Raw genomic sequence first — 21,464 nt, forward strand, 5'->3', positions numbered from 1 at the left:
AATATACCACAAACAAATATGGTCTCAGTAAACTAGAAAACTTACTATCAACTGCCGGCTCCAACTTGAAGCTAACTGTTCCATTGTTTCCAGTGTCCAAATCCACAGCGCGTAGAATCACCACCCTCTCTCCTTTTGGTCTGTTCTCATCAATGCTGGCCTGGAGAGGTGAGTTCTTTATCTCAGGGTAATTGTCATTGATGTCTGTGACTCGAATAATGACCTTGACCTTGGACAAGTTAACTGGGGTGCCAGAGTCACGCACCAGAACTTCAAGGTTATAATACTCTTTTGTTTCCCTGTCAAGCGTTTGGGTAGTGGAGATGATTCCAGTTTGTGAGATAAGGAAGTCTTTTTCAGGTTGAAGGAAGTCATATTGTAGCTGGGCATTAAGTAATTTATCAGCATCAGTGGCCATCACCCGTCCTACAGACTGGCCAGACGGCAGGTTCTCTTCGATGCTGAAGCTGTACTCCGGTCTTGAAAAGACCGGCGAGTTGTCATTTACATCTTGAATGTAAATTGTCACCTTCGAGGTAGCCGACAGTGGTGGTTGACCATGGTCCTTAGCACGGACGGTGAATGAATATTCCTCTTGTGTTTCCCTGTCAACTGCTTTCTTCAAATAAATCGACCCATCAGATGGGAAAATTCCAAACGTGTCAAGGTCTTTAGAATCTTCCAACATATATGAGAGTTTCCCATTGTTTCCAGTGTCTCTGTCAGTGGCAAGGATTTTGCCCACCTTCAGTCCCACTGACGTATTCTCAGGTACAGATATCACGAAGTTACCTTTCTCAAAAACTGGCGTATTATCATTGGCATCCTGAACTGAAACAGTGAGAGTAATGGTTGAACTTTTTTGGTCTTTCTGTGCTTGGTCTGTGGCCACAATTATTAATTCATGGACTTTTAGTGCCTCATAATCCAAATTTGCCCCCCTAGCAAGACGTAGAGTCCCATTGGTTGGGTTTACTTCGAACAGGAAGTTTGAACTCTGCTGAAGTCTGTAGCCCACCACCCCATTTCCATTTTTCACGCTGTCCTTGTCCCTTGCACGAGCAGTGTAAATGGTTGCCATGGAATCTATGGCCTCAGAAACGGATATAGTAAGACGATTGCTGATAAACTGTGGAGCGTTGTCATTCACATCGTCAATGGTAACATTCACCTAAAATGATCAGATAAATAGAACTGAACATAATGTTATTACTTGGTGTCATTTTCGATCATAATGTCTCACTTAATTGAAAATAATTGGTGGCATAGTGGATATGGGGTCTGCCCAGTAATCAGGATGTCTCGGGCTTGATACCCACTGTGGCAGGGTTCTCAGCATTTTCTCTTAAGATACCAAGTACTAGCTCTACCCTGAAAAGAGGCCCTAGACTGTGTCAATAAGCCTATGGCTTTTGATTCAATCAAACTTAAAGATAAACTTTTCATTAATCTAGAGTTTTAATAAATCAACAATTTGTCTAAACAGTGCTCCAGTGACATCAATCTGAAACTGACACTAAAATAAACAAAATCGAATTATAAATCAGACTTGATCATAATAAAGAGTTTTAAGATGCAGGGGTTTTTTTGGCCTGATTTTATAGCCGAAATTCGGCTATGTTCCCAATCCCAAAAAGTATACTTTTTTCCCAAAATGTGGCAAAAAATTCCCAATTTCCAAAAAAAAAATTTTTTTTTTAGAAAGAAGTGTCTTATGCGTATTTTATCTCAATGTTAATTCAATTACATCTAACAACGTATTATATGATTTTGTTCTTTTAATTTGAATGATTATAAAGAGTTATATCAAATTTAGTATTTCCCAAGTCAGTGGACTTTTCGTGTGAAAAAAAGGCTAATGAATTTTTTTTCCCAATTTCATGAAAATGCCGATGAAATTCCCAATTCCTAAGCCATGGGCTATCTTCCCAAAAAGTGGAGAAAAAACCCTGAGATGTAAGAATCAATCAGGTATCCCAGCAGTGTTAAATACTAGAATATATGTGTATATCAAAGTTGATGGGGTAGTGTAAAGGATATGATGTCCACCTAGCGACCAGGAGATCATAGATTCAATCCCCACTGTGTGAGCGTCCTTTAGAGCTCCCCAAATACACCAAGTACTGGTTCTAGGCCCAGGAAACAGACAAATAAGTAGTCAGTAATTTAAAAGCAATCAAGCTAAAATAAATAGGAAAAAAATATATAATTGTTTGTTAAATTTTTCATTCAAGGAAACACCTATCCAGTCTAAGTGGTAACTGCTGTCCCTGACAGAAAGACTTTCAGAGGAAGTCTCACCTGAGTGGTTCCCAGCAGATGTGTGCTACCAGACCGCGCCTCCACGCTGAGAAGCAATACCGGGTATTCATCGTGGTCCAGCTGCTTTGTTGTGCGAATCTGACCAGACGAGTTGATTGTGAAGAAGGAATTCAGGTCCCCAGAAGAAATTGTGTACGTTATTCCTGAAATAGTTTTATTTACTTAAGGTAAATGTATGATATAAAAGTAAACAGTGATGTTTTTGATGAAATAAATTTTAAAATTAGGCCACATGAATCATTGGTTTTAACCCTTTCAGTGCGGGAACCGAATTTTAAAGGCCTTTGCAAACAGTTTGAATCCAGATGAGACGCCACAGAACGTGGCGTCTCATCAGGACCCAAACTGTTTGCTATTCTGATAGAATTCTTTGAAAAAAATCAAAGAAAATGCTAATTTTAGAAATTCAGCAGGCAACATTTTAGCAGACGACAAATTTCCCAGCATGCAAAGGGTTAACATTGATTTCCCAAGGAAAAACACATGCTGATGGTATACAGCTGAATAATCCATCAGAAACCAATGGTTCTCACACAGAGAAACCAAACAAACACAAAACAATGTATGACTTTCTTGCACATAAATTTTAACCCTTTGAGCGCTGGAACCGAATTTTAAAGGCCTTTGCAAACAGTTTGGATCCAGATCAGACGCCACAAGCGTCTAATCAGGATCCAGACTGTTTGCTATTCTGATATAGGTCTTTCAAAAAAAAGGGAAGAAAATGATTATTTTAGAAATTCATCAGACCCCAATTTAGCAGACGACAAATATCCCACCATGCAAAGGGTATACTGAAAAACCTTCCTGCATATGTTGCTGTAACTGACCCAACATAATGAGTATTGAGATTTATTAGTTTTTTATATCTGATTTAAACATACTGAAATACAATTTCAGTATTTACCATTTGAACTTCCAGCATATGTCGCCGTAACCTGCCCAACAAGAGAGTTCACTGACGCGTCTTCCCCCAGTTGAAACCTGTACATGGACTGCTGGAATACTGGTAGATTGTAGCCTTGTCCCATGACCCTGATGTAAACTTCGGCTGTTTGATTACGATTGCCTCCATCGCGGGCGTCAATGACAAGGCGGATGTCTTGGTCAGTGTTAGATAGGCTGGTTGCAAGGGATATGGTTCCTGAGAGAAATCATTTCTGAGCCATCAGCTTTTATGCAAGTACATCATAGTTTATACCTGCTTCTTTATGTAACTGAGAAAGATTTTTGAAATCATTAGCTTCGTATTAAACAGCATTGCATTTTTAACTTTCTGCACTTTACATTAATTTGTAGTAGTTATGTACGACAACAATAAATGCATGATATTTAAATTGTCCGATAGCAAAAATCAATAAAACACCATATATGATAAAACAGAAAAATACAAGAATTATTAAATTAACATATTTTAAATTAATGCCACTTTTATACATTTTACCTACTAAACACACAATCTAAGAGAGTAAACAATTTACCGGTATAAGCATTTATTGTGAATTTGCTGCCTGTATTTCCAGAAGATATCGAGTATTGGACGATCCCAAAGGTGCCGGAGTCCCGATCAGTTGCGTACACTGTGAGAACCTCTGAGCCTGGTTGCATGCTGTTCTGAATGTTACGACTGTAGTTGCGTGAAGAAAACACTGGGGCATTGTCATTGACATCCTCAATAGTTATCTGGACGATTGAAGTCGTCGAATATCCGCCTGAAGAATGTTCAGTTATACATTTTTAGATCAGAAATTGCATTTTCAGCCTCACGTTTACCTATAAAATATATCCTGCATGTCATGCATGGAAAAATTACAGTTTGGGTATGCATGAATAGGCAGGGCCCTCAATCTATTAAATCTGACCCCCAACTGAAAAGTATACTTTTTTCCCCTTTTGGGGGGGGAAAATTCCCCCCTAAAAAAAAAAAAAAATATTTTTTTTAATAGAAAGATGTGTCTCATTATTATTATATCTCAATTCTATTTCAATTTAATCTTTGCAAACATACTAAATTATGAAAAATGCAATGAATATAGTGCAAACATGTACAAATGTAATAATGAGAGAGTAAGTTAAAAAATCCCCCAAAAAGGAAAACGCCGCGAAAATTCCCCCTCCTAAGGGCTGCGGACCCCTTCCCTCAAAGTAGTGTGAGGGCGCTGATAGGGTAAAAACCTCTAAGCAATAAAAGAATTTTCCACTACCTATAGTATTACACCAAGCAGATGTCTTTTTGGGTTAATATTTGTTTATTGAAATATGCATGTATTAATTTACTTTTCTGCCAAAATCTAATTTGACAGATCATTATTACCTGCATGAAAGCGTGAATATTTTCAGTATCTTTTATATAACTCATTGTCATGACTGTACCTTCCTAGTGTTTCATGTTGTTACAACTTATGTCAGTCACCTATTTCAATTTTTTACTGTTTTAGTTAACGTAGACCTACTAAAAAGCAACAAAATCATCTGATAAAAAAATTATCAGCTCACCGCTGTCTGTTGCAATGACTGAGAACTCGTGCAGTGTGATCGTCTCATAGTCAAGCGCCTGACTGACACAGATGTGGCCAAAGAGCTGCTGGATCGTGAAGGAGCTTGAGGGACCAGCTAAACTGTATCTGATCAGCCCATTGACACCACAGTCCGGGTCGCTGGCACTCAACTGGAAAGTAAACAATGATCACTTAAAATTTGAACAAAAATTGCAAATGTTCAGTAATTTATTAATTCAGATTTTAACTATGGATATAATATGAGATGCATTATGCCAAAGTGGGTCTTATGATATATGTCGCCAGCATAGCTCTAGTCCAGCCTGTGCATCTAGACAGTCTGGTCAGAAGCTCCCCTGTCCGCTATTTAATCTTACAACAACAGCATGTCAGGTGACAAAATCAAATTTTGGGTATTGTGTAACATGACAGTTCAACAAAAACAATGGTAGTTTTTCTCATAATAACTTTTGTCTTGTTGAGCAACCAACAAAATAAAGAAGCCGACTTATCAACAAACAATATTTTTAATACGTGCAAATCTGTACAGTAAGACAAACTTCTTCCATTTCATCAGTATAAAGGAATCATAACTCTTCTAGTCCTTTGATTCAATTTTAGGCAAACACTACAAACATACTCCTGGCAGTAAATTATTTTATTTCTGCACCTTTTTGCCAAGAGTTAATTATAGTAGAATGTGTTGTTCAAACTTCCATCAAGGTGAGTATCAGAGGTGCCAGGCTGAATGAGAAAGCTGTCAATACTGGCAGTAAATATGAGACCCGTTTTGAGAAAACGGGGTTTAATACATGTGCGTAAAGTGTAATCCCAGATTAGCCTGTGCAGTCCACACAGGCTAATCAGGGACAACACTTTCCGCTTTTATGGTATTTTTCATTTAAAGGAAGTCTCTACTACAAGAAAATCCAGTTAAGGCGGAAAGTGTTGTCCCTGATGTCAGCCTGTGTGGACTGCACAGGCTAATCTGGGATGACACTTTACGCTCATGCATTAAGCCCAGTTTTCTCAGAACGCGACTCATATGTTTTGTGCATACCATGTTAACAAGCCCTGGTAAAATGTCATTTCCTCATTCTGACATTCAACAGAGAATAATTCACAGTCATTAAATTTGAAATATGGGTGCCTTTCTTTCCAGCATTTGGAATTTTCAAAGCTGTAACACCATCATTCCCAGTTTTGCAAGGGTGTTAACATACAGCAGAATTGTGTATCATGGAAACTTCAAACATGGTTCTGTCTCTGATAAGATTGAGATTGAATTTCACTTTTCACTTGCTTTTTAAGATAGGTGTTATCTATGAGGAAGAACGCAATCCTGATAAAAGTTTTCTATACACTTCTTCATTGCCTAGGGTTGATTCAAACCACCTTTGTTTCCACAGAAATTATGGTTTCTATTTCAGATTACAGGGTCATGGTGTTTCTTTTCAATGTAATAAAACATGCTTTAACAAGTGTGGATGACATGTTTTGTGGAGCAAAACATGGCTCTCGAAGTACAGTACGCCTACAGCCAAACATGCTGCAAGCCACAAAATATACAGCCAGTTCAGTTTTTAACTTAGAAGTGTCAAGAAAACATTATTTGACAAAATCTAAAACCAAACAAGATATTTGTTTGTCAGAAACACTATGTCCCCTTATGCACCGCTTTGAAGCTATATATTTGACCTTTGACCTTGAAGGATGACCTTGACCTTTCACTACTCAAAATGTGCAATTCCATGATGAGATACACATGCATACCAAATATGAAGTTGCCATCTTCAATATTGCAAAAGTTATGGCAAAATGTAAAAGTTGGAACAAACAAACAAACAAACAAACAGAGCAAAAACAATATTTCCCCAAAACCAGGTGTTAATAATAATGTTCTACAGATTTTAGCCATTAAATCAATACATGTATGTTGTAAAGTCAATAAAAAGAACCAACATTTTAAAACTTGAATTTCATTCATTTGTATCCCCACAAAACAAAACTTACAAAAAGTTTGTTACCAAAACAATGACATTTTCAAACATTTACAACAACAATCTTCACTGAAATCCCAAGGCATATATGCAATAAATATTGCCAGACCATGAATTAGGAAAACACGCCCTGTAAGTGCGGGTAATAAGAGAAATCTGTACTGAAGCTTAACTAAAACCCAAAATGCTTTACTGTAACATGAATTTCTAATAAGTCTGGAGTCTCTTGAAGAACAGATAATACAGTCTGTTTGTTTTGTTTTTCATCTTTGTGCTGTTCCAATTGAATAAAAGTGTGTATTTAAGTGATAGACAGATACCAAGCATATAATTTTGTAAAGTCTTGTCAAGCACTAATGTAAATTTATCTGCAAACCATTTCTGTCATAATGACCACAAGTTTTGCACAGAAGATAAATATATTTATGAGTGATACCTTTTTTATCTTTTCTATATGTTGTGTTCAACATTAATTTCGTATTTGCCTTTTTATAAATTCAGCTGTCTGAACAATGAAAACCCTCATTCGACTTTTATTGCAGTTTTGAGGCTGTAAATTTGTAATTTGGAAATATCAAATAGTAAATAAATGCGACACATTTCAAGATCACTGAAGTGTCTTTTCATGTCTCTGGAAAAGTTGGATAAACTCCCATGTTCAAGTTCATTCAAAAAGATTTACAAAATTGCCTTCTAGAGTGGCCATATAAAATATTTAAATCAAACAGATCAATGCGGGATGTGTATGGTAAAAAAGCAAGAATTACGAGACCTACAACATCTTAAGTGTTGCAGTCATGAAATATATATGCCACTATTAAGATGTCAAAATGTGCATTTTTATTACCATAAAACACCTCAACTTTATGAACAAGTTTCAGATTATGCATTGTGCTTAGTTATATGCAATTTGAATGCGATTTGTATTCAAAGTGCTCTGAGGTTCATTAAAACCAAATAAACATGAAATACAAATCATTATTTACAACCTCATTTTGGCGGAAAATATCTCATAAAACGAGATGGTCCATAAAACACGTCAATATCACATAATGTCATCATGTGGGTTGTAGTCACTTAACTAAAAATATTGATTTTCACAAGTTTTAAAGTGTATTGAAGCCATATTATAAGAGTTTGTTTCTTAACTTTCCATGAAATAAAGCAAACCTGACAGTCTTATTTATAAAGGCAAGCATTTTTCTGATTATAAATAATTGTTCTTTTTTGATGAAAAATACAAATACTTTAGTTGTTTTTTATATTCCAAATATTTTTTAACTGCAATCTTTTTAAGTGTACATAATCAATCTCTATTATAATCAGTTACTATAATTACAAATTTACTAGTACAAAGAGCGAAGTTTAGTCCTTTTTTCAAATTCATAAACAAGATTCCTCTTTCAGCTGAGGTACATGAAGGTTCAACATATACAAATTATTGTAAAAGTTTTTAAGAACTGATCGAGTTCCCATCTGTTTATTATGTTATCAACAAATATAATTCAAATTTCAAGAAAATGCCTCTATTTACAGACTCATTAGACCAGCTGTTGTTTTTTCTTGCTGTAATCCCATTTTGTTTTCCTTTGTATTTTTTTCATTTTCAATACTTTTGCCATTTGCTTTAACATTTATATGGCGATAACGGTATTGTCAGTTCATTAATTGTTCAGTACCATAAAGAAACTGTGACAGTACTTTGTCATAAAAAAAACAAAAAAACACATTAATTATTAGATGTCTGTAAGAATACTAGATTTCATTGCCTGATGGATGTAACATTTCTTTCTAAGAAATTTTTCCAAGCTATGTACATGTACACAAGGACTTGCCATCAAGCAGGAGGTCAAAACCAAAACTTAAACAAACAACCATTTTATCTAGTTTAAAGCAAAGAACAAACTGCATGTTGCCTTAAAAAGTTCCCGTACAAAATTAACATTCGCAGTTTTGATCAACAAGCAGTGTACATGTCTATTACTCTCAATCAAGCATAAAGTGAGGACCAACATTCAGCAAGCTATTTAGATTCACTTGATACAAAATGTTCATTAAAACATGCAAAAAATTAGCTCCGTCAAATACACATTAGCCTATTCAGTATAGCTTAAACTGTCATATTTAATAAATGAACGGCGACAGGTTTACACCACACATCGGGCACGATCCATCAGTCTTGGCTCTCAAAACCATTTAGCGTGAAATATTCCAATGAAAACTTTGTCCATTCCATAAATACAGTGGTTTACGCTTCATTAAAGGGAAAAAGCTCGGCCTGAATATGCCATTTCGCACTCGTCTTTGTCCCCATACATCGCATTGACCCCCATGTGGCCAGTTTATCAAAACATAAATTATTTGTTTGAACTCGGCAATTGAACCAATATCAAATGCATAAAATTGATAAACCAAATTTTGATAAGAAACAGTCTACCCTGGTCTTCGATCAGGTTGGTTAAATTTGCCCATATCAACACAGGTAAAGGAAAGAGATAATTACTCATAATTGGATTCATTTACTTTACCCGGTTCCGGTAGAGTAAACAAGGCAATAATCAGATATTTAAAACTTGTTTAGCCACACAGCGAGATAAGCCTTTTAGATAAGTATTGATTTTCAGTACTTCAGATAAAATATTGAGTAGGAACAAAGGCTTCTGACAGCAGAAATAGACTGTGACAACGAGACAAATCCAAGGTTCTATACCAAACACTAGGCAGATAAGAAATTTGGTTGTGACAAAAAACTTCAATAGGCTAGCACTAATATTATGAAATCATTGGAGTCAATATCTCTGGTGCAAGAAATAATTGACACATTTGTGTCCAAAATAATAATGTGATATTAAAAGTGTACTATTACACATATGTATCCGAGTCCACTATGGCAAAGGGAATAACTTTTGAAATTTGAAATCATAGCAACCTTTTTCGGCGTAAGCTGCATAAGCCAGCTTTTCACCCTGACTTGACCTTTGTAAGTGTCCAATAAAATTCAAATAAAATTTCCCGCGGCTAGGTACGAATGAATACACTTCATTTATTCCATTGGCTGATTTGAGTATACCACCAGAACATTGGAAACATATCCGCGTCTTTGTACCACTGTTTTACTGTATGAAACAATTTTATCTCTAATGAAAAGGCTTAATAGATAGAACAGTTTTACACTCAATTCTCGACATCAATACAGTTTGTGCGTACACCTTTTATTTTCAGAGTATTACCAGCGCAAAAGCGTTTATACTTAAAAGGCTATGTTCTCATATTTAGTACTTACTTCCATATTCCTGTCAACATGTTAACATGTAAAAGTATAAAGAGCAGTGGAAGCGAGGCCTCACTTTAAAGAATTGCATTTCAACCCGCGAGGTTTCGGGTCAAGTCGCGGACATTCAGAGTTTATATACAGGTCATCACCGGAGTTTGCGGTCAGTAAAATAATCGTTATATAATAAAGACGCTATCCGTGAACTAGGTTACCTGGAATTTTCTTTAGACCAGAAATATGTTAAAAGAAGATATTCAGCAATATAATTATGGTATGTCAATAATAGATTCTTAATGTGTTTTCAACAATACAATGATAAATATTATTTTTAATAAATTTAACAATAATTATTCCACCATATTGCCTAATGTACTAAAGTGATATTATGAGCATGTAACAGTTTATAGGTGTCTATCGCAACCGTTGATTATTTTTGATGTTTCTACTTCATATACACTTATAGTAATTAATGCAGCATCAACATACTACTAGAAATGGCGCGGCAGAGGCCGACGCGTATCCCCACGCCGAATGTTTGACCTAGGTGTGCCCCAGGGTTGGTAATGGGGCCATGCATAGCTGAGATTGACCGTATTGTCATAAGAGAAGTTCATCATCAATTAGAAGTGAATTGGTGTAGAAATGAAGAAGTTATAGTAAAAGGCAATTTTGGGTGGGTGTGACATATGTGGGCAGGGCGCCCCAGGGTTGGTAATGGGGCCATGCATAGTTGAGATTGACCGTATTGTCATAAGAGAGGTTCAGTATCAATTTGAAGTGAATCGGTGTAGAAATGAAGAAATTATAGTAAAAGGCAATTTTGGGTGGGTGTGGTCTATGTGGGCGGGGCGCCCCAGGGTTGGTAATGGGGCCATGCATAGTTGAGATTGACTGTATTGTCATAAGAGAAGTTCAATATCAATTTGAAGTGAATCGGTGTAGAAATGAAGAAATTATAGTAAAGGCAATTTTGGGTGGGTGTGGTCTATGTGGGCGGGGCCCCAGGGTTGGTTATGGGGCCATGCATAGTTGAGATTGACCCTAATGTCATAAGAGAAGTTCAGTATCAATTTGAAGTGAATCCGTGTAGAAATGAAAAAATTATAGTAAATGGAATTTTTTGGTGGGTGTGGCCTATGTGGGCGGGCGCCCCAGGGTTGGGATTGGGGCCATGCATAGTTGAGATTGACCCTAATGTCATAACAAAAGTTCAGTATCAATTTGAAGTGAATCCGTGTAGAAATGAAAAAATTATAGTAAATGGAAATTTTTGGTGGGTGTGGCCTATGTGGGCGGGGCGCCCCAGGGTTGGGAATGGGGCCATGCATGGTTGAGATTGACCGTATTGTCATAGGTGAGGTCCAGTATCAATTTGAAGTGAATCGGTGTAGAAATAAAGAAGTAAATGTAAAATAACCTAAAAAAATGAGTGATAATTTCTGACGCGGCCCCACCCCAACCCCTATAACTTTTGACCCAGGGGTCAGATCAAAATTCCAAATAGTGCAGGGTCGCACATATGCTCATAGCTACCATGTGTGTAAATTTCAAGGTTCTAGTGCTTTTAGTGTAGGAGGAGATAGTGGCCAGGAAGGCAGACAGACGGACGGACGGACGGACGGACGGCGGAGATCACCACAATATCCCCACCTTTTTTTCAAAAAGCGTGGGGATAAAAACAATATACCAGAAAGAGAAAAATAATGCATTTGAATATTAACCGTACTTTCGTTTGACAACTGATCATGCGTTTACGAGTTGAACCTAAATTTAGTTTTAGTGCAGATTTGTTCATACGACACAAAGACACAATATTGTTTTACGGATCATTTCGGCTTACAGGACTGGGTGGGTCACGTAAGAATATCGAATATAAAATATATTTTTATAAACAACTGGTAGCAAGGTGAGTTGCAGATAATTGATCAGTAACCACATTTTAACTAACTATTTTGACCTGTTAATTCTTTTCAGCTCAATTCAACAGTGCAAAATGCCCATAATATCACTTTAAGCATGAGTACGATGATTCTCGATACTGTTAATAATCGAATCAAATAGCAATGCCCGACAGACCACTAAAACAGGTTTGTTCTCGTGTGGCCGGTTGACTCATATGTTTAAATTTCACTTCCATTCTTCTTTTGGTTTTCTGTTTTGTATCTATAGGTTTATGACCAGCAATATGTTATAATGTAAAATAAGCCGCGAAAACTCCCCGTAACATCCCGTACTGCGTGTGATGCAGCTAAGAACTGCACAGAAAAAGACATTCGCTATCCTTGATCTCATTCATTAAACTATTTACGCCGTATATCTTTTTTAAAGATATTTCTTGTTAATAATTTATTACAATAGGCATTTCAGTACCTACCTAGTGCAAGACTGACTCTCATTGCAGAGCATGTGTTGGACTTATTGATACACCTTGTACAATAGAAAGGTGTGCAGTTTCGGCGCCCTAGTCGACAGAGCATATGGTCAACATTATTAATACTTAATACCATAAATAAATTATTTATTTCCCACGTCTTAGTTATTACACATTGCTGTACTTAGTATCATCAATTTAACTGCCATGGCCAAATGAAGTGCCGAATGTGTCTAATAGATTTAATATAACAAGGGCTGTTTGTAAAACATGCATGCCCCCCCATATGGGCTCTCAGTTGTAGTGACAGCCATTTTGTAAATATGTTTTTGTCACTGTGACCTTGACCTTTGACCTAGTGACCTGAAAATCAAAAGGGGTCATCTGCGTGTCATGATCAATGTACCTATGAAGTTTCATGATCCTAGCCATAAGCTTTCCTGAGTTATCATCGAGAAACCATTTTACTATTTCGGGTCACTGTGACCTTGACCTTTGACCTAGTCATGATCAATGTACCAATCAAGTTTCATGATCCTAGGCATAAGCGTTCTTGAGTTATCATCCGGAAACCATTTTACTATTTCGGGTCACCGTGACCTTGACCTTTGACCGAGTGACCTCAAAATCAATAGGGGTCATCTGCGAGTCATGATCAATCTACCTATCAAGTTTCATGATCCTAGGCATAAGCGTTCTTGAGTTATCATCCGGAAACCATTTTACTATTTCGGGTCACCGTGACCTTGACCTTTGACCTAGTGACCTGAAAATCAATAGGGGTCATCTGCGAGTCATGGTCAATCTACCTATCAAGTTTCATGATCCTAGGCATAAGCGTTCTTGAATTATCATCCGGAAACCATTTTACTATTTCGGGTCACCGTGACATTGACCTTTGACCTAGTGACCTCAAAATCAATAGGGGTCATCTGCGAGTCATGATCAATGTACCTATGAAGTTTCATGATCCTAGGCCAAGCGTTCTTGAGTTATCATCCGGAAACCACCTGGTGGACGGACCAACAGACCGACCGACCGACCGACATGTGCAAAGCAATATACCCCCTCTTCTTCGAAGGGGGGCATAATAAACTACCCTTATAGTTTAATCTTATATAAGTATTTGTTTTCCAACTATCTCTCTGAAAAATTTACAGATGATAAAACAAACAAGAATATCAGTGAAACTGATGGATGCTCCCTGATGATGCGCTTTGTCAATGTATGTGATAATAATAACCTAAAAAAATATATTATTAGCCTTTGTGACCTTGACCTTGACCCCAGTGACCTCAAACCTCATCAAAAGGTAGAGGTCCATGCAAGGTACCTACATGCCAAATATAAAAGTGATTGGTAAAGTATTGAAGGCGCTATGAGAAACGGTAGCAAAAGTGTGACAATAGGAAGTCTATTATTAGCCTCGGTGACCTTGACCTTGACCCCAGTGACCTCAAACCTCATCAAAAGGTAGAGGTCCATGCAAGGTACCTACATGCCAAATATGAAAGCATTTGGTAAAGTATTGAAGGCGCTATGAGAAACGGTAGCAAAAGTGTGACAGAAGGAAGTCTATTATTAGCCTCGGTGACCTTGACCTTGACCCCAGTGACCTCAAACCTCATCAAAAGGTAGGGGTCCATGCAAGGTACCTACATGCCAAATATGAAAGCGAATGTTAAAGTACTGAAGGCGCTATGAGAAACGGTAGAGAAAGTGTGACGGAAGGAAGTAAGGAAGGACAAACTGGCAACTATATGCTCCGCCAAAATTTTATTTCGGGGAGCATAAAAAATACCCAAATAGGAAATACCATTTGAATTTACTGCAGTATATGATATATCAGAATATTGTTGTAACTCTACATGTCTTTGTCATCTGTCATTTGTCTTCAAAGTGCTTTAAAAAAAAGCATGTATAACAATTGCTAGCACAATCACTCGAAACAACAATTGCACTCATGTTACACAGCATACACATGAACCACTGATTTGAATTTTAATAAACTGTTTCATTGACATTTAGGTTAAACAAACAACACCCAGCACACAAATGTGTCCCCAGTCTGCAGAAAAACCATGACAAGAAAAACACAATCTTGAGGAAGACAAATTACTTTGAAGAAAAAAGAAAAGCAAGCCAAGCTAAGTGTTAATGGGAGTGGAAACTCTCTGAAATCCGAACCTATTGACTGCATGCAGTACTCTATTTAACATCCATCCATCATGTAATGATTACCATATAGGCTTTCAATGAATGCATTCTGAATAGCTGCTAAGTGGATTAAATGTATACCCTTCCATGTCTCATAGCTGGGTATGGACCATGATATTTCAAGGACTGACCCAAATTTAGTCAATTTAGGTATTCCAGTTGTTGAAATGGCGAAAATGGAGCAAACAGAGATAATTTCATTTAGAAATTGAATCCTTTTGATTTTTGTTTACTAAGGAATGACATTAAAAATAAACCAAAAATTTTTGAAAATATAAAACATGAGCATTACATGAAATAAAGAATACAGGTTGACTGGGGTTAATCTGATGTGTTGTATTACCATATAAATTAAAAGTGTTAACCAGTCTCATGAGGACTAGAGTTTTTATTGTGTAACTTAATGCTAAGAACTAAATTACGACTTTGACATGCGCTTATTAAACACTAAATTTATGTGCAGATAAAAGGAAAATGAGATGCATTGCATATGTTTTTGATGCATGTGAAATTAATGTGCGGATAAACGGAAAATACAATGTGATGCATCTGTTTTTGATGCATGTAAAATTAATGCACTACTGTGAGCGTTATGTGATCAAAGTGAAGTACTAAAATAGCTAGAATTATAACAAACAGGACTGAAATGCAAAAAAAATGTTTAGTGTTGATTTTCGCAAACGAGAAACACAAACTCCATTAAATATGTATATAAACAATCAACAGAAAACATTGCGCAAACACATTAACAATGGTAGTTCTATGTGGTATATGCCATTTGTCACAGCTCAACGAACAGGAAACAATTGTGGACATAATGATTGTGTCACGTTCGTACATCTAGCAAATTAATCTGTCAAGAAAAAGACTTGTCATTGTTTCAGCTACAAATTATTCTGTCACACACATTAAAAATGTTCAGTTTACAGCTGTATACTATTTAGATATTAAGGTTTTACTTTCTCCGGTAAATGAATTTTTTTACCAGTACAAAAATTTGATCAGGAAATTGCACAAGGTTTAAGAAAATAGTAAAGATTAGAGGGTTTCAATTTTCCAAACTGCTTAATTCAATACTCTCAGATAAGAAACATAATAAACCCCATTTGTTTGAAATTGCACATTGCACCATTATTTATTTCAAGACTTACAAAATCCTAGTTAGTAGATTATTAAGGTTTAAATTGAAATTTAAATCTGCATGTAAATGCAGTTGAAAAACACAGTAAAGTCTTTTATGGCCTGGTTACAACCAGTAGCAGCAGCTAAGCTTCACTATAGCTGTCAATGAGTTAAAATACTAAAAGCAGGACTTAAAGGTTGTTAAAATTGTTACATTCAGCAGTAATACTGGTCTTAGCTCCCTTATAATCACAGGAATCCAAATGAAGTACTTATTTCCAGGGAAAGGAAACCCTAAGTCAACCGATATGCCACTCAAAATCTGTAAATCACATGGTAAAAACTTGATTGTTTTTCTCAGAACATGAAATCCCTTGATTGCTATCTCCTGTACAGCTTCTAGGGACAGACAGCAAATGCTAGAAATCAGGATCTGCAATTTTGCTGTCTCCAACTGGTGTACTAAGACCGCAACAAGGGACATTTTTTTAACAAAACAGGGGGACAATTTTCCCTAATGACACTGCAGGGATGTTGATTTATGTCATTAATCAAAAGGACAGAGCGCTAATTTTTAGGACTGGCGTGCATGCCAGAGTGTGTCATTGAATAATTCATCACTGCAGCGTGCCTAGTTTTACAATGACATTGCCACAGTGAGGGCAGTATATGAAGAATCATTATTTGACAATAGAGCCCAATTGCATCCCTGGCAAGGCTGGAAATCTAGCTCCCATAGGACAATGGGGCAACTGTAAAAAGATTCCATCTAGAGATAATGCAGTTCTCACTAACATGCAATACTACAATTACTGAAACATACTATCAAATAATATCACCCAGTGATTCAAATTTTGAAAAATCTTAAAAGTGAAAACCCTTTTAGAATTTATGCAACGTTTACTTTCTTCTTCAAGTTCTGAAAATTATATTTTCCAAATTACACTTTGTCGGAAAAATTGCAAAGGGAAAACAAGATGATTGTTACATCAGTCGCCAACAGTTTAATATTGTTGGAGTAAGACAAATGTTTTTGTCCAATTTTAGATTAATTATTTCTGTAAAAATACCAATCACAATTTTTGTCAGACATCTGAAATTAAGTGCAAACAGCCCCCATATGGCACTCTATCCACATACAAAGTTTCGTCAACCCAACTATATAAAGAACATTTAAGGTATTGCAGGATCTAGTTTCGGACTGACAGATGAATAAATGGACAAACTTACAAAGAGGTACACCTTTAATCCTATCGGCAACTAATAAATCAGAACAAACATTTACATATGGTTTTACAGAATGCTTGAATCATGGCAGAATGTTAAAATCACCATAAAAAATAACTTAAACTTGTTACCAGAATAATAGAATGTTTTCTTCTATACACTTTAATAACCATAAATTCAACCCATTACATAAAAAATAAACACACTTTTATTTTCGAAATTATCTAACAGTTGGATACATGATACCAGTTAAACAGAATATGCAATTATCTCATTTTGCGGAAAACTAAAAAACGCAGAAACCATAATCTGACTTGGATCCTTCAAATCCAAAATAATTTTCTAATCTGTAGCACCTGCTACTTCTGGTTAAATAGTTTAGGATCTTTAATGAGGAAACATCTTCAAAGGAGTCATTAAAATTGTCTGAGAATAAATTAAGACCCACTGCTAGTCTTAGAATCCCCCAGCTTCACTTGCAGCTGTAATTGTTGGTCTTTGTACAACTGTTCAATTAACCCTTTCAGTGCGGGAACCGAATTTTGAAGGCCTTTGCAAACAGTTTGGATCCAGATGAGACGCCAAAGAACATGGCGTCTCATCAAGATCCAAACTGTTAGCTATTCTGATAATATTCTTTGAAAAAAATCGAAGAAAATGCTAATTTTAGAAATTCAGCAGACGACATTTTAGCAGACGACAAATTTCCCAGCATGCAAAGGGTTAATTTGAGCCTCACACTGGTAAAACAGGGCTTTTAGCAAGTGTGTGCAAACTCACAGTTGTCCTAGATTAGCCTGTGCAGTCTGCAGGCTTATCAGGGACAACACATTCTGCCTAATCTAAATCTTCGCTAGGAAGAGAAGAAGAAAAGCGAGAAAAGAGTTGTTCTTTTAAATTATCATGTGCAGACTGCACAGGCTAACTGGGACTAAACTTTAAACACATGCATTAAGCCCTATTTTCCGAAAGAAAGGCTCATTGGCATAAGTGCTTTTCAAATTCAACTGGCTTATAATGCTGCATTTTTGTATTTTATCAGTATTTGTAGAAATTTATTATCCTGCAAATAGGTAAATAACCCACTCCTCATATTATTTTAATGAATGTGCTTTAAATTTATACCCAGAATGCAACAATGAATGGCATATAAGTATTATAATGGCCATAAAATAAAACTGTAACTCATTTAAATACTCTTTTAGTCACTAAGAGTTTACATGACTATTTTGTCTTGTTGTCTTTATGTCACCCAACATCACAAAGCATACATGAACACTGTATTTAAGTTACATTAATTTTGTTGACAAATTTGTGTTCCCATAGACTCCAAGTGACAGTCAGTCCCCATTCCACCATTGCCCTGACATGCTTTTGACAGATCATTAATAAGGTAATTTGCATAAAATTGCTCATAATCACAGCCTGTTGACGTCCTTTGAATTTGACTACATTGGATAGTCGAAAGGTATAGAATTACTGTTTGAAAACCCACCACAGTAAGTTTCGTACTGTACATGATGAGTGTAGGGAGAGTACATTGGACAAAAAAATACTGGGTTGGAAGTTTCATTGCATGAGCAGTTTTATGGGCTTAATACATGTGCATGAACCTCGGCCCAATAAGCCTGTTCAGTCTGCACAGTCTATCAGAGACAAAATTTTCTGCTAATACTTGATTTTATTTAAGAGGTCTCTTAACTCTTCTTAAAGAAAAATTCCACCCCACACAAAGCAACACAATTTTGGGTAAATAGGTTAGATTTGTGGCGAATATTGGAAACACTAATGCAAAGAATTAAATGTTCCTGGTATTTAGAAATATATTTACCTGCATGTAACGCTATTTTGAAAGGCTCTTTTAGATTTTCAAAGCAGGAACAACAAACAGCAATTATGCTTAAGGAAATATTATTCTATTTCTTCTGTAACTAGGTTTTAATTGAACATCTTTAAGAATCCCTGGATGTTATCTTCTCCACAAATTTTACCACAGCTTGTGCCAAAATGTTGAAATAAATGGTGGATTTCAAGAGGGTTATTACAAAATATAACATCCTTCCAAGATTTAAAACTAATAAACAAGCATTTTCGATATTTATTATCATCATAAATTGAAGAACGCAATTATGAACTTTCAAATAAAAACTGTAAACTTATTTAATTACAATGTTAGACCTGTGTTTAACTCATCAGTACCAGTAATAAAAATATCCCAAAGAAGATACTTTCCACTACAGAGGCTTACCTTTATGAAAACACAAATCCTCACATTTAGCTACAAAATTGCTTGTTAATCACATTTTATACAAATATTATTTATATTACCTTTCAAAATTCGTATGACATTATATAATTATTCCTACTAAGTATAATGTTCATTAAAATCCAATCAATTTGCTTATGTTATGTAACTTGAATCTGACCCTAGTAACGCTTTCATTTTTTGGTTGATAGTTCAGACTGTATACTTATTGTTGCCACTACAGGTACATTAGTTATTGTTTTACATGTAATTGCACACAGAATTGCATATTTAAAAAAAAGGGGCTTAACTTTACATAGTTAATTGACTTATTGAAACTGACATTTCAATGGATATAATCATTGATAAAGAGCCTGGAAAAGTAAACATTGAGGACAGGAAAATAAATTGATATAGAGCCAATCAGACATTTAAACCAAACACAAGTATGAGCTGTGGTAAATTTACTGGATGACACTGACCCAACGTGAAAATGCAATTTTTAATGAATATAAATAACAATTATCCCTGTGACAGAAGATTGTTGTAATGCAAAACAATTAATTTTCAACATTTAATGATTGATGGCAAAATAGCTCTGCTTTTGTTATGACATTATTACTATAATTGCCATAACTGTCACAATTTGTGCCATGCTGTTAGAAAAACCTGGCTTAATGCATGTGCGTAAAGTGTAGTCCCAGATTAGCCTGTGCGGTCCACACAGTCAGTTAGCATCAGGGACAACACTTTCTGCCTATACTGGATTTTAGTTTTATAGAGACTTCCTTTGAATGAAAACAGTGCGCACTGCACTGGCTAATCTGGAATCACGGACAATAATTTATGAACAAGCATAAAGCCCAGTTTTCCCCGGAGTGTGGCTCAAACGAACAAGAAATGAAGACGGACATTATAATATTATATTATAGCATACCAGCCATTAAACCCACTCTATGGGACATTTCAAAACTGCCAGATGGCTTATTTCACTTATGTCACACCACAAATTTTCATATCACAGGAATAATGGAAAGTAAATACAATAGAAGAGGTTATAATTTCCCCACACATTGCCATAAATCAGATAGCCCATGACTCACACTCTGAACTCACCTATGGCGGGCCTGGGTCATTGGAGACACCAAATTAAACAATGCTTTTCCAAATACATTTATCATAACGATCAACAATGTCAACAATAGTGGTATGTTTTGGTATACTTAGCCCATTACTCACTGCCATTAGAGCTCTTTGCACTGGTAATAATGTATGACATATGGGCAATTATTTCAACAATATAGTTTGATTTTTTCAAAATTTGACTGGCATTCAAACTATTTCTTATAAATAATCTTAGTGACATCATGTTTGTATGAGTTTAATATTATTTCAAATTATCATAATGACATCATCTGTGTTATAAATTAATATAATTGTTTATTATCATAATGATATCATTTTATGTAAAAATTATATAAAATATAACAAATATACATGTATTACAGTAAATGATTTCAAAAACATTTTAGTGCAAACAGTGAATTTTGGAGCACTAAATATTTTGATTGAAATCTGCAACTGGAGGAAATGAGAAGATTGAACGCAGAATGAAATTCCTGCTGAAATTTTAGTAAGAAAAAAATGCAAATAACAAAGAAACCTGTTACAAGAGAATAAAAAATATTACACGTAAAACCTTTTCCTACCTAACAATAGATCAAACAAGAAAACAAAAAAAAAACATTTAATAAATATTGCAGAATTTCCTTATTATATTGCCCTTTAAAGACCAGCCCAGCCCGGCGAATGTACTTACAAAAATATGGCGCAGCGTAAGAATGGTGAACAAAGATTAATAACGTGTAATGTGGATTATGAGGCATGGTAGGTCAGCGATGTGTGTGATGTGCATGAATAAAACATGAAAGGTGACTGTCTAGGGCCATGTGATTGGGAACACACCTGTCACAGAAGCATTGCACGATGGTAAAAAAAACGTTTGAGCCACACTCTTTGAAAATTGAGCTTAACCCATTTATGCCTAGTGGACTCTTCCATCCTTCTAGATTGGATCAATTTATTTCCGAAATTAGGGATGTCTAGTATATTTATTTCTATATTTAGAATATTTCTTACGGAGATTCCTTACAGCAAACAGCGCAGACCCTGATGAGATGCCGCAAAA

At 35.8% G+C, this 21,464-nt stretch overlaps 1 protein-coding gene across 1 annotated transcript in view; it reads right to left on the reverse strand.

The window, feature by feature from the left end:
- LOC127877272 (protein dachsous-like) overlaps nucleotides 1–21,464 on the reverse strand; it is a 57,556-nt gene that overhangs the window by 14,563 nt on the left and 21,529 nt on the right. Inside the window, exons 3-7 of the mRNA XM_052422955.1 lie at nucleotides 4,819–4,990; nucleotides 3,804–4,034; nucleotides 3,230–3,466; nucleotides 2,302–2,465; nucleotides 46–1,171 (exon numbers count right to left, since the gene is read on the reverse strand). Coding sequence (XP_052278915.1) covers nucleotides 46–1,171; nucleotides 2,302–2,465; nucleotides 3,230–3,466; nucleotides 3,804–4,034; nucleotides 4,819–4,990 — 1,930 coding nt within the window. The remainder of the gene's footprint in view (nucleotides 1–45; nucleotides 1,172–2,301; nucleotides 2,466–3,229; nucleotides 3,467–3,803; nucleotides 4,035–4,818; nucleotides 4,991–21,464) is intronic.

Source organism: Dreissena polymorpha, chromosome 4, assembly GCF_020536995.1.
Source record: "Dreissena polymorpha isolate Duluth1 chromosome 4, UMN_Dpol_1.0, whole genome shotgun sequence".
Lineage (NCBI taxonomy): Eukaryota > Metazoa > Mollusca > Bivalvia > Myida > Dreissenidae > Dreissena > Dreissena polymorpha.